Source organism: Nuphar pumila, chromosome 15 (genome assembly GCF_984573655.1).
Source record: "Nuphar pumila chromosome 15, dmNupPumi1.hap1.1, whole genome shotgun sequence".
Taxonomy (NCBI): domain Eukaryota; kingdom Viridiplantae; phylum Streptophyta; class Magnoliopsida; order Nymphaeales; family Nymphaeaceae; genus Nuphar; species Nuphar pumila.
The window spans coordinates 14,306,808-14,319,108 of record NC_143263.1 but is presented as its reverse complement, the minus strand read 5'-3'; the positions used below and the strand labels follow the sequence as shown (position 1 = coordinate 14,319,108).

The window sequence follows — 12,301 nt, the reverse complement described above, 5'->3', positions numbered from 1 at the left end:
CTTCATGACATTTGGAAAGTTCAGAAATCCTGATACAAGAGCTGAGTGCGTATCACACACGAAAAATAGAGAATAAAAAACATATATATCCTTTGCAAAATTCTTGTTCCTTAATATGCATTATTTACAAAATCATCTGTATGTGAATGGTAGAATCACCAAAACACACACAAGTCATCCCCTTCTCACATGAGCCACCACCACTCCACTTCCCTCTTTAATTGTGAGTCCACACACACGCACAAAGGCACACATTCATTGAAGCCCCAACCATCAATGCTATCAACTTGTACTCAAATGGTGAAACCCAAGCAGAGTAGGCAACCAAAACAATAAAAAAAGTTTCCCAAGCCCTCCGAGAAAAAAAGTAGTTTAGAATTTTTAATAATACACAATAATGGTGCAATCATACTGATGAAACAAATTAAAAAAAAAAAGACAAAATGTTGATATGCAAGCACACATAATACAATATAATTTTTCTTCCACAAAGATGACAATCTTACAGAAAATGACAAGTGATTTCAACTAATATACATAATACAAAAAATTCTCCAAACTCCCCTTGGAAGTATGAATATCATGAACTCCAAGGCACAGAAGACGCACATATCAAGTCCACCATGGAACAAATTCGTTAGAAGGTATACTAGGAATATTTTTGCCTTCATTGGTCATTTTTACCAAAAATTGATCACTTGAAGACAAATCTCAGACCTCTGGCACTTAGTCAGGCTGTGAGCCTCTGCCCGGACCAGCTTGCCTCAGGCAAGAGAAAAAGTGAGAGGTTGTAAGTCTATGCCTTGAGCAAGCATGGCTCAGCCAAGGCCTTAAGCAAGCCCCCCTCAGGAGAGGTTTGGGTTAGCCCCTGTCAGGCGAGGCATGTTGGTGCATGTGGCCATGTGTTGCACGTTATGCTTATCCATGAGTAGGCCTGCTCATGGATAAGCATAGTCAGTTTTATAAAAGCATTTCAAAATTCGCATTTTATCTTTATCAAAAACCTCGACTCATTGTGATTCTCTCAACTGACTGTTGAGCCGAGAGAGGGAAACTGAAGGCTATAAATCTAAGGGACTCGGCCCCTAAAAACACACATAGAGAGAAATCTACCTCTGTAACTAGAAGCCTTCGAAGCAAACCTCAAAGACGCCACTCAATTCCTCCTCTTCCCCTTTTTCTTTATTTTATCACTCGGGAAATTCGATCAGCCACTGCTTCTTCCTGAGTTGCTTCTGCTGCCCTTGCTCCAACAGTGGTATCAGAGCTGTGGTTCGAGGACGCTCCCCAAGTTGTACTGCCTCCAACCTGCGGGAAAGGAAAAGCGCTAACTAGTGAGTCTGCTCTACGTTTTTTTTTTGTCTCTGAAAACCCTAAAGGGCAAACAAAGGCTCGACTTCTTCATGAAAGAGGCATTTTTTTCCTTGTCTGTCTCTAAAAACCCTAAAGGGCAAACAGAGGCTCGACTTCTTCACGAAAGAGGCGGTCTTTTCCCTGTTTGTCTCTAAAAACAAAAAAAAAGGAAGTTTTTTTGTTGCCGAATTAAGATCAATCGACTGCCATTTTTTTGGCAGCGTCAAGTGGATCTGGGCTCTGTAAACAGAAGCCCTCTCCTTTTCGGCATCATTCATTGTGCTCCCGGTTCTGCAGAGGGCAAAACCCTCAGTGACTGAACAACAACCTGCAAATACCAAATCATAGAACAAACACAAAAACAAAACAAGAGAAACAGTAGAAACTCGGGAGACCGAACACAAGAGGCAAAAATGAAACTCAGAAATAAAACCTAAGTTACTGAAAAATCGATTTTTAGCCATCGTTTGGCTCTGGTTTGTGCGCAGAGGGAGCCTACGCCGAGAGGAGCAAACCCAACCATAGAGTTGGGTTGTCTCCGCCGGAGAATGATCAAAAACTCTTCGGTTGTTTCTATCAATCTAGATCTTCGACAAAGAGGAGAGAGAAACCCCTTGTCGAAATAAAGTTTTTGACAGGGTTTGGGGTTTTTATATCTCGGTGGGAAAAAAGACTTTTTTGCCCCTAGATTTTATGCATTTTTTCAAAAAGGTTGTTATAATTCTTAAATTTGTAACCTGCCCCTTTTTTAATTTTCAGAAACAGGCTTGCGTCAGTTGAAATTTCTAGAAAATATTTAAAATTAAACTTAATTCCAAATCAGTACCTGCAACAGTTTTAGTTTTGCAGAAATAAGTTTTTTTTATTACTAATTAGCTCTCGGTTTCTATTAAATTCTATTTTAAGGCCCAGAATTGTTTTGTCTCGTGAACAGAGACCTATTTTAAATTTTATTTTCATTTTTTAGCCTAATAGAAATCTTTTATTATTATTTTTTATTTGTCCTTTTGTGTTGACTTGCCATAAAATAATAAAATAATATACTTTAGTATAAAATGACAAGTCGAGTCTGTGCTTCTGAGCTAGCCAAAATCGACAAACTGAATGAGACTAATTTTCTGGTTTAAAAAAGACGAATACCCTTGGCTTTAACCCTCGAAGGTTCAGAATATGTCCTCAACACATCTATGGACAAACCAAGTGTCGAAGCAACCCAAGATGATATCAATAAGTTCAGAAAATTTCAAAAGGATGACCTAATGGTCAGAACAATTATGCTCACCTATATGGATGATGACCTAATTAGGGTCTTTGAAGACTATAAGACTGTCAAGGAGTTGATGGAGGCAATCACCACGAAGTACGATACCACATTCAAAGTCCATATTCAACTACTACTTGAACAATACAATTCGTATAGGATGAAAGAAAGTGAAAGTGTAGTAGACTAGGGGTGGCAAAATCTGACCCGACCTGCCAACCCGCTTCTTAGTCGGGTTAGGGTTTGGCTTAAATGGGTTTGTGTCGTAAACGGGTCGACCCGCCTAACCCGTTTATTAAATGGGTCATGTTCGTATTAGGGGTATGCCAACCCACCAACCCGTTTGACCCGTTTAATAAACAGGTTAGGCAGGCAGATCAACCCGTTTACACCAACCCGTCAACCCGCAACCCATTTATATATATATATATATATATATATATATATATATATATATATATATATATATATATAACTTATCTAACCCTAACTCCTAACTTTACACTTTAGTCACCCACCTAACTCCTTCCTACCCAGCCACAGCCGAGAGCTAGAGACCTCTCCTCTCCAGTGGTGGTATGCGCTTGTGTGGTTATCGTGTCTATGTTATTAGGTCAACCCGTTTAATAAACGAGTCGCTCTGTCGTGTAATCGTGTCGTGTCGACCTGACCCATTTATTAAATGGGTTAACCGTGTCGTGTCAGGTTACCCGTTTAATAAATGGGTCATGTTCGTGTTTGCCACATCTGACCCGTTTACTAAACGGGTCGTGTTCGTGTTGAGATATTCTGACCCGCCAACCCGACCCGATTGCCACCCCTATAGTAGACCATGTGAATAGGATGTTGTTCATGACTAATGACCTAGCCATTGCTGGAAATGTCATTCCAGATAGAATGCAGGTGTCCACTATACTAAATAGTCTTCCACATTCGTGAAAAATGGTGACAACTGCACTGAGGTTGAACTTAAAGAACCTAAACCTGACTGAGTTGCCTTATAATTAGCCATACAACAAGAACATATGACTAAAGAAAAGAAGACCAAGTTGATGGTGGCTCAAGACACACCATCCAATAGCTGAGTACCCTTTAAACATAACAACTTTAAGGATAAGGGTAATGGCAAGTTCTACAAAGGGCAAAATGCAGGTTTTAAACCTCAAGGCAACAAGGACTCGCAAGTCAAGTATTTCAAGTGTGGCAAAATGGGCTACATTGCCAAGTCTACTGATGGAGCCGTAGATCTCAAAGAGCTGGGTTTAAGAGAGCACAAGGTCTACATAGGCAATAACTCCTACAATGATGTATTAGGAGTCAGGTCTTACAGACTTAATGTTGGAGGGACTAGTATCTTACTTAAAGATGTTCTCTATGTCCCTTTAATAAGAAGGAACCTTGTGTATGTACCAGCTTTGATTGAAAAAGGCTTTGAGGTCCGTTTTGTCCCAGAAAAGGGCATAATGGAAAAACATGGTAGGATACTGTTTGAAGAAAAGTTTGACAAAGAACATGGCATGTTTAAGTTATGCGATAATAAAGACAACTTTTTCTCTTATATTGAATATACCTCAATTATTGATCAGAATACATGACATAAAAGATTTGGGCATATAAGCCTAAAGAAAATGAAAAAACTGGCACAACAAAGAATAATTCCTACCTTTAATGAATCTCACTTCGAAAAAATATGAGTTCTATATATATGGAAAGATGGTAAGAAAACCTTTTCCACCTAATGCTATACGAGCCACCGAATTATTAGAGATAATTCATACAGATATTTGTGGACTGTTTAGAGTCCAAATACATAGTGGCATGTTATATTTTATAACATTTATCGATGATTTCTCGAGATATGAATACTTGTATCTTATAAGACTCAAATCTGAAGCACTTGAAAAATTTAAGGAATACAAAAATGAAGTTGAAAGACAACTTGGGAGATACATTAAAATTATATGATCTGATAGAGGTGGTGAATGCACCTCAAATGAATTTTGTGATTATTGTAAGGATCTTGGCATTAATAGGCAAAGAATTGTGCCAAGAACACCGCAACAAAATGTTGTTGCTGAGAGGTGTAATAGAACCCTCTTGAACATAGTTAGATCCATTTTGACAGGTGCACAACTACCCAAAGTTTTTTGGGGTGAAGTTGTAAATACAACTATGTATATTTTAAATAGTGTGCCCTGCAAGGCTGTCCAACAACTCTATATGAAAGATGGACTGGTACGAAAACAGATTTAAATCATCTTAAAAGACGGAGATCTATAGCTCATGTGAAGATCTTAGATCAAACTATGGATAAATTGGATAACAGATCTGCAAGGTGTATCTTTATTGGTAATCCAAAAGGATCAAAAGGCTACATGTTGTACCACCAAAGATTGAGACTAATTGAGAGTGGAGATGTTGAGTTTCTATAAAATCTCAACAATGAATTCAATGATCCAATTAAGGATCCATTTGATTTGCTGGATGATCTTGATGATCAAGATGAACAGTTAGGTAATGAACCAACTGTGAAACAGTTAGGCAATGAACCAACTGATTTTGAACCTTCTATTTCTCAAGGACTAAGTGGTCATAAAAGGTCTAGAGCTCCTTCATCCTATTTGGATGACTACTATGTGTATTTATGTGAGGAACTTTGCTACTTTGTAGACCTTGATGAAATGACCAATAATCTCTCATATGCTGACACAATTAATTCGAAAGAGTCATCAGAATAGAAAAGGGCTATGGATAAAGAAATTGAATCCATCGAAAAAAACCAAGTCTGGGAATTAACTGAACTTCCTGAAGGAATGAAACCGGTTGGTTGTAAATGGGTTCTTAAAAAAAAGTATAAAGTTGATGGATCTATAGACAAGTTTAAAGCAAGACTAGTTGCAAAAGGTTTTTCCCAAAAGGAAGAGATTGATTTTACAGAAACCTATTCACCAGTTACTAAATTTACATTCATCAGAATAATATTATCCATAGTTGCTCATTGTGATTTAGACATATGGAAGATGGATGTAAAAACTGCCTTTCTTAATGGTGATTTAAAAAAGTTATTTATATGACTCAGTTAGAAGGTTATGTGACAAATAATGATAAAGTGTACAAGTTGGAAAAAATCCTTGTACGGTCTCATGCAATCACCAAGACAGTGGTATTTGGCTTTTTACAAAGCCATAACAAAGATTGGATACATACTGAATCAGTTAGACCACTGTATATATGTGTGAAAAAGTGAGAGTCTATTCTATATCCTATCATTATATGTTGATGATATCCTGTTGACTGATAATGATAATGAAATGATAGTCAACACAAAAAAATGATTATATACCAACTTTGAAATAAAAGATATAGATGAAACCTCTTATATCTTGGAAATTAAAATCACCTGATACAGAGGTTCAAGGTCTCTTTGTCTAAGTCAAGAAAGGTATATTGACTATATTCTGAAGAGATATAGAATGCATGACTCCAAACCCATTGGGACTCCTGTTGCTAAAGGAGTAAACTTGAGTAAGAGTAATTGTCCTGGTGAGGGCCAACAAAGACTTGAAATTCCTTATGCTCAGGCTGTTGGAAGCCTAATTTATGTGATGTTATATACAAGACTTGACACAAGCTTCGCAGTTGGTCTTGTTAGTAGCTATCAAAGTAATCCAGGATGGCCTCACTTGCAAACTTTTAAGAGAATATTTCGATACTTAAAAGGTTCTAGAGGCTTACAATTGAGTTTTCAAGCTCACAACCTTGCCTTGATCGGATACTCTGACGCTGACATTGCAGGGTGTAAAGATAACAACAAATCTACTTCTGGCTACATCTTCCTCTTTGGAAGAGGAGTTGTTGCTTGGTCTTGTAAGAAACAGGATTGTGTGGCTCAGCATACTCAAGAGGTTGAGTATATCACATGTAATACAACCACGACATTTGTAGTATGGATCAACAAGTTCGTTAAAGATTTAAAGATAGATCTAGTATGTGAACCTGTACAGATATACTGTGATAATCAAGCTGTTATTGCTCTAATGAAAAGTGAAGCTGATAGCTCCAAGAGCAAGCATATAATGGTGAAATATCACTACATACAAGATATGATTGAAAATAATGAAATATCTATGGACTACCTTCCGATATTGGATATGGTAGTTGATCCCTTAACAAAGGGTATTTCAGAAGACTTGTTTACCAAGCACGTTGCCAGTATGGGATTGAGATGCGTATGATTATGAAGGAAATTCTTAATGGAAAATCCGTAATTAGTTCAAGAAAGTCTACACTTGTGGGAGCAAACTGAGCAGTCTCATGTCCAAGTGGGAGATGTTGGTGTGTGTGGCCATGTGATGCACATTATGCTTATCCATGAGTAGGCTTGCTCATGGATAAGCAGAGTCATTTTTATAAAAGCATTTCAAAATTCGTATTTTATCTTTATAAAAAAACTCGACTCACCGTGATTCTCTCAACTGATTGTTGAGCCAAGAGAGGGAAATCGAATGCTATAAATCTAAGGGACTCAGCCCATAAAAATACACATAGAGAAATCTACCTCTGTAACTAGAAGCCTTCGAAGCAAACCTCAAAGATGCTACTCAATTCCTCCCCTTCCCCTTTTTCTTTCTTTTATCATTCAAGAAGTTTGATTTGCCTCAGCTTCTTCTGGAGTTGCTTCCGCTTCCCTTGCTCCAACAAGGCCTCGCCAGCCTGAGGCAAGCTCACCAAGGTTGCACACAGGGTTGAGCCAAGGCCGACTGGCCTCTTTGACCTCTTTGAGATTTAAGGCCACCGCCTTGGGCCTCAAATGAATATATATATATATATATATATAACGCTTATATTTCACATGCTGAGGGCCTCCAATGAAACATGGCACATTATGAGGGCCTCCAATTAAATATGCCCAGGGCCTCAACTTCTCTTGAGCTGCCCCTGAGGTGAGATTGATTGATTGATCGAGAGAGGCGAGACCTCTCCTTCTTCTTCTCTGCAACACAATGAACACAAAAGAAGAATAGGGCATGTGACTCTTATATATGTGGTCCTTGAGTAAAATGTAAGTGTCTAAACCTGACACACAACCATGGCTCCAATAGAGGACTAAGGAAGAGTTTCGAAAATGAGACATTTTGCAATTCTAAATGAAATCACAAGATTCGGAAATTTCAAGCAAGTTTAATATGCAAGAACCAATTAAATGAGTTACACCTATAATGAACACCTACAAGATTTTGCAATTCTAAACAACCAACACATGCACCATCACATAGTCATGGTGGTAGCATGTGTTATTCAACGTCCTGTAATTAGGTCCTGCACACCACTCTTGTGTTGTAGAAACAACCACACTAGACACATGTTCGCATGGATGCACAAGGAAAAACATGAAAACATACTAAAAAAACACAAACAACTGAAAAATAAAAAAGAACAAAAAAAACCCTCTTTCTCATAAAAAGAACACCAAACAACTAAAAAAATAGCAGAAAGCTAAAAGAGAAAATGAGCAGAAATTAGAGGGGAGAAAGCAAACCTAATTCTTGGGACGTTGAATCCAAGGAGGTCGATCATAAAAATTTAGGGGTTTCGCGAGAATAGGGTTTCAAGATTGAAAGGAAGAAATCGACAAGGAGAGGTTTGCCCTATGATCGAAACACCATGATCGATCTCTAAAATAAGAAAACCCTTTCCATCTACTGCTCACCAGGAAAGAAGAAATTGAGAGAGATCAACTGCTCACCGGGGAAGAAGCAAAGATAAGCAATCTGCCTTCTCTCTCCAACCGGGAAAGAAGATAAAAACAAGAGAGAGAGGGAACCCTGATATGGTTCCCTCTAGCATCGATGGCAGGCGCTCCCGTGCGCGCGCGAGAGAGAGAGAGAGAGAGAGAGAGAGAGAGAGAGAGGGGCCTATCCAGGAGACGGATTCACAATTCTTCTTCGAGGAGACGCATCAAGGTGGACTTGGATCTCTTTTAGCTCAATGCATCCTCTTAGACCCTTAATTCGGGGTCCGTACAAACATTTTTATTTTATTTTATTTTATTATATTAAAAAAGGTAACACTTGAGCGCAGGTGCATGTTATATCAATGAGTGTCACATATATAAACACATGGGGCTCGTATCCCCGTGTGTGTCACCATCACTTAGCATCAGAGTCTGTGCGATTGCAAAGACTTAAAGTACCATTTTCTGTCATTCTCTCGGTGAAACGATGGTTCATAAAAAGGACAAGACTTAAGTACCCTTTGCTCCCAAACAGAGCCTCACAACCTTGGATATCTCGGATGGACAGTGACCATCACAAAGCACCAAACTTCCGTGATTTGACACATCACCTGATCAGCAAGCGTTTAACCAACCGAGGACGAACTTCCTGGGTGGGAGAGAGGCAGCAGGTCGCCACGCATAACGTGCCTGCAAGTCGACGGCTTCTTACACACGCTACAAATTAGCGGTGTAACAACCCGACGGTTCCATCCTCATGTCCCCCAAATGCTGAAGAAGCATCACCAACACGAGAGTTGCATGCCAAACCGGTTGCCTTCCCTTCCAATCCCCGCTGGGCCTGCCCTATAAACCCCACGTCTTCAAGGAGGGAAAGACGCACCGAGTCCAGTGAGCAGCGAAGATGTTGAAGGTGGTCGCGCTTCTCTCAGGCATCGTCGTGCTCTTTTCCGTGGCCGTGATGACCACGGCCGAAGACGCCGTCCCATCGTGCAGCGACGTCGACGCGTACCTCGTACCTTGCATGGGTTACTTGACGGGCATCCAGGGCAGCCCGTCGACCGGGTGCTGCAGCGGCGTGAGGGAGCTGAGCAGGGTGGGGCACAGCAATCCTGACAGGCAGACCATCTGCAACTGCCTCAGTGCCGCCAGCGCCAGTCTCCCTGGTTTTATGCAGGAGCCAGCCACTGCACTTCCTGGCCGATGTGGTGTGAACGTCGGAATGCCCATCGGCCCTCATGCTGATTGCTCCAAGTATGTCGATTTGCTTCCTTTTTCTTTTAACCAAGGTTTTTGTGGTTGGCCGTGTCTCCTTCTTTCATGCTTGTGCATGACGTTGTTTGGTTTGCCTTCCTGGGTTGCTTGTGCAGGATCAACTGAAGAGCGCGGCCTCGGTGATTATAAGAGTTCTGAGGGTTGGAGATCGATGGTTCTATCTATGTGGCTACTTGTTATACAATGCAATTATATTGGACTACTTGTTATACATGGCATGATCAATCAACAATAATTCCCTTTCGATACCCACATCGCGATTTGTCTTTGTTTCTTTGGTCTTTTCTTTTTTCTCAATACAGTCAGGTTAGACAGGTAGTCAAGGTTCGATTCTTGCAGATGTCGCCTTCTTGCACAATCCTACGGCCAGCATAGGCTCTGGGAGCAAGGGTCCTAGCCTTCAATCAGGAGCAGCATGATCATGGCATTGAAATTGGCTTGGCATAATAAACGCAAGCCATGCTCATAGTCAGGGGCGTAGCTAGGATTCATGTTAGGGGGGGCAAACAGGGGTGTAGGAAAAAAAATTATTTGTGCCATAGTCGGGGGTTTGGGGGCAGCGCCCCCGAAAATTTTTTTTTTGAGATAAAATAAAAAATGGCTACAATTATTAATAAAAATCTATTTCATATGGACAAATCAAACTATTTGCTGCAGTCAGGGCTGGGCTACAAAAATGGATAAAAATCTATTTCATATGGAATCGGGGCTGGGTAAGGACTGGGCTTTTTAAAAAAAAAAAATTTAACTGTTTGGGGAGTCAGGACTGGGCTACAGCCCAGTTCTGCCCCCCCCTAGCTACGCCCCTGCTCATAGTGCTCCTACTTGCTGTCTGATTGAAAAGTTTGTCGCACTTTTACCCAATCTCTTGATCCCTCTTTAACCTTAAAGCTTCACGCCTTTTGGACAATGCCGGAGATATGGCCGGATGAATAACAAGGTCTTCTATCCCAAACAGCGATTTATTCTAGTAATAAATCTAGAAAAAAAAAAGGGTCAACAGAGAAGATGTATTGTAGTGGTATTCCATCGTGGGATGGTTCATGCCGCACATCTCACTTGATGGGGATGTGTGTGGGCTTCAATCTCACAGTTCCCAAGTGAGATTTGAGTTGCAGATTGAAGATAACCTTTGATCAGTCACATAAATGATGACCTCATCTGCTTTCAGGGAGAGCTAAGGGTGGGCATCGGGTTGGGCTGCTGGCCTGACCCAGGCCCGTGAAAGCCTGACAGGCCCGACCCAGACCTAGGCGAAGCTCAGCTTAAATGCTTTAGGTTCGGGCCAGCACTGATTATTATCAGGCCAGGTCAAGGTAGGTCAGAGCCGGGCCCATTAAGCCTGATTGGTTAACGGGTTAGGTAGGGCATGATTATTATCCATATTGCAGACCACACCCAAGCCATTGTGGGCCAGGCGTCCAACAGCCGGACTAGTAGTTGGCCCATTAAATACCCTTAGCCAGACCCTCCAAAATAGTGTTTCCAGCCATTGATTTGGGCAGAGTGCGTATGGGGCAAAATGTCCTTTTGTGGATAGGGACCTTAAAGCGGGGCTTACTATGAGCCATTAGGTGACTTCCATTTTTAAGGCAAGTTTTTCCTTTATATATACAAAAAAATAGCAGTATTGTCCTTTTAAAATGATGCATTTTTAGAAACACCTACTATTTTGCTCAAATCCTCTCCATACCTACTGTTACTTATTCGTAGGATATTTTCGTACGATAGATATTTATATTGTCTAAAGATCGCAACATCTAAAAAACAAGGAGATTTGTATGAAATTTTCGTAGACCCGATAAAATTCACATAAAAAAATTTGCAAACATGGCTAACTTGAATCTAACACAGTTGATTCTCATATGAAATGTAATGCCCCGGGTTTTTCAACCTTTTTAAAAACACGTAAAAAATAAAACTTTTTTTATCATTTAAAATCGATAACGAAAACCTATTCGACTAAGGCTTAAAAACCTCGGGCGGATTACATTCAACTCAAAAAGCTTGGCAAAACATCATTTGCACCTCTTTGCAAACCAATATTGAAATACACCAGGTTTTGGTACAAAAATACATTCATTCATTGGAAATATAACAATTGCATAATACACTATCTTCCTAACAGAGTACCAAAATCAAAACCGATACAACACTTAGAAGCAAACTCAGGTCCAATCGACAAGAGTCTGCGAGTCCTCCATGTTGCACCCTTCGCATGTCGGCTAAGCACCCGAAAAATAATTGAAGTAATGGGGTAAGACAAATAACAATGTATCAGCATGATTCAACACTCAATACGGATCACAAACTAGCATAAGAGACATCTACGTTCAAAAAACTCATCATGGCAAAAAACTCAAGTCCTAATATTGAAAGGGTTGATCCTTCACAAACAGAAATTGACCCCCAAATCATATCATACATATCACAAAAGAGGAGTCGATAATAATATCTAAAATGATAAGAGGAATCAACTCTCCTAACCTAAAAGTCGACTCTCAACTCAACAAAATCAGTCATCATGCACAACTAAGGAGTCAACTTTGATACATCCGTGAGTCAACTCTCAAAGAATGACATTAATATACACAATAGAGAAGTCAACTCTGCATTCTCAAGAGTTGACTCTTAATACAGAATGTAACACCAGTACATGACAAGAGGAGGCAACTTGC

General features: G+C 40.1%; 1 protein-coding gene and 1 pseudogene across 1 annotated transcript; both read left to right on the top strand.

Annotated features, from left to right (window-relative positions):
- The first annotated feature begins 6,087 nt into the window (after positions 1-6,087).
- On the top strand, positions 6,088-6,849 carry LOC149814584 (secreted RxLR effector protein 161 pseudogene; annotated as a pseudogene).
- A 2,375-nt stretch (positions 6,850-9,224) lies between these two features.
- LOC149814583 (non-specific lipid-transfer protein 1-like) lies at positions 9,225-9,856 on the top strand. The gene is made up of 2 exons (XM_089990257.1): positions 9,225-9,602; positions 9,719-9,856. The coding sequence occupies exons 1-2, from the start codon at positions 9,253-9,255 to the stop codon at positions 9,726-9,728; spliced, it is 360 nt and encodes a 119-aa protein (XP_089846383.1). The 5' UTR covers positions 9,225-9,252; the 3' UTR covers positions 9,729-9,856.
- Positions 9,857-12,301: the final 2,445 nt, after the last annotated feature.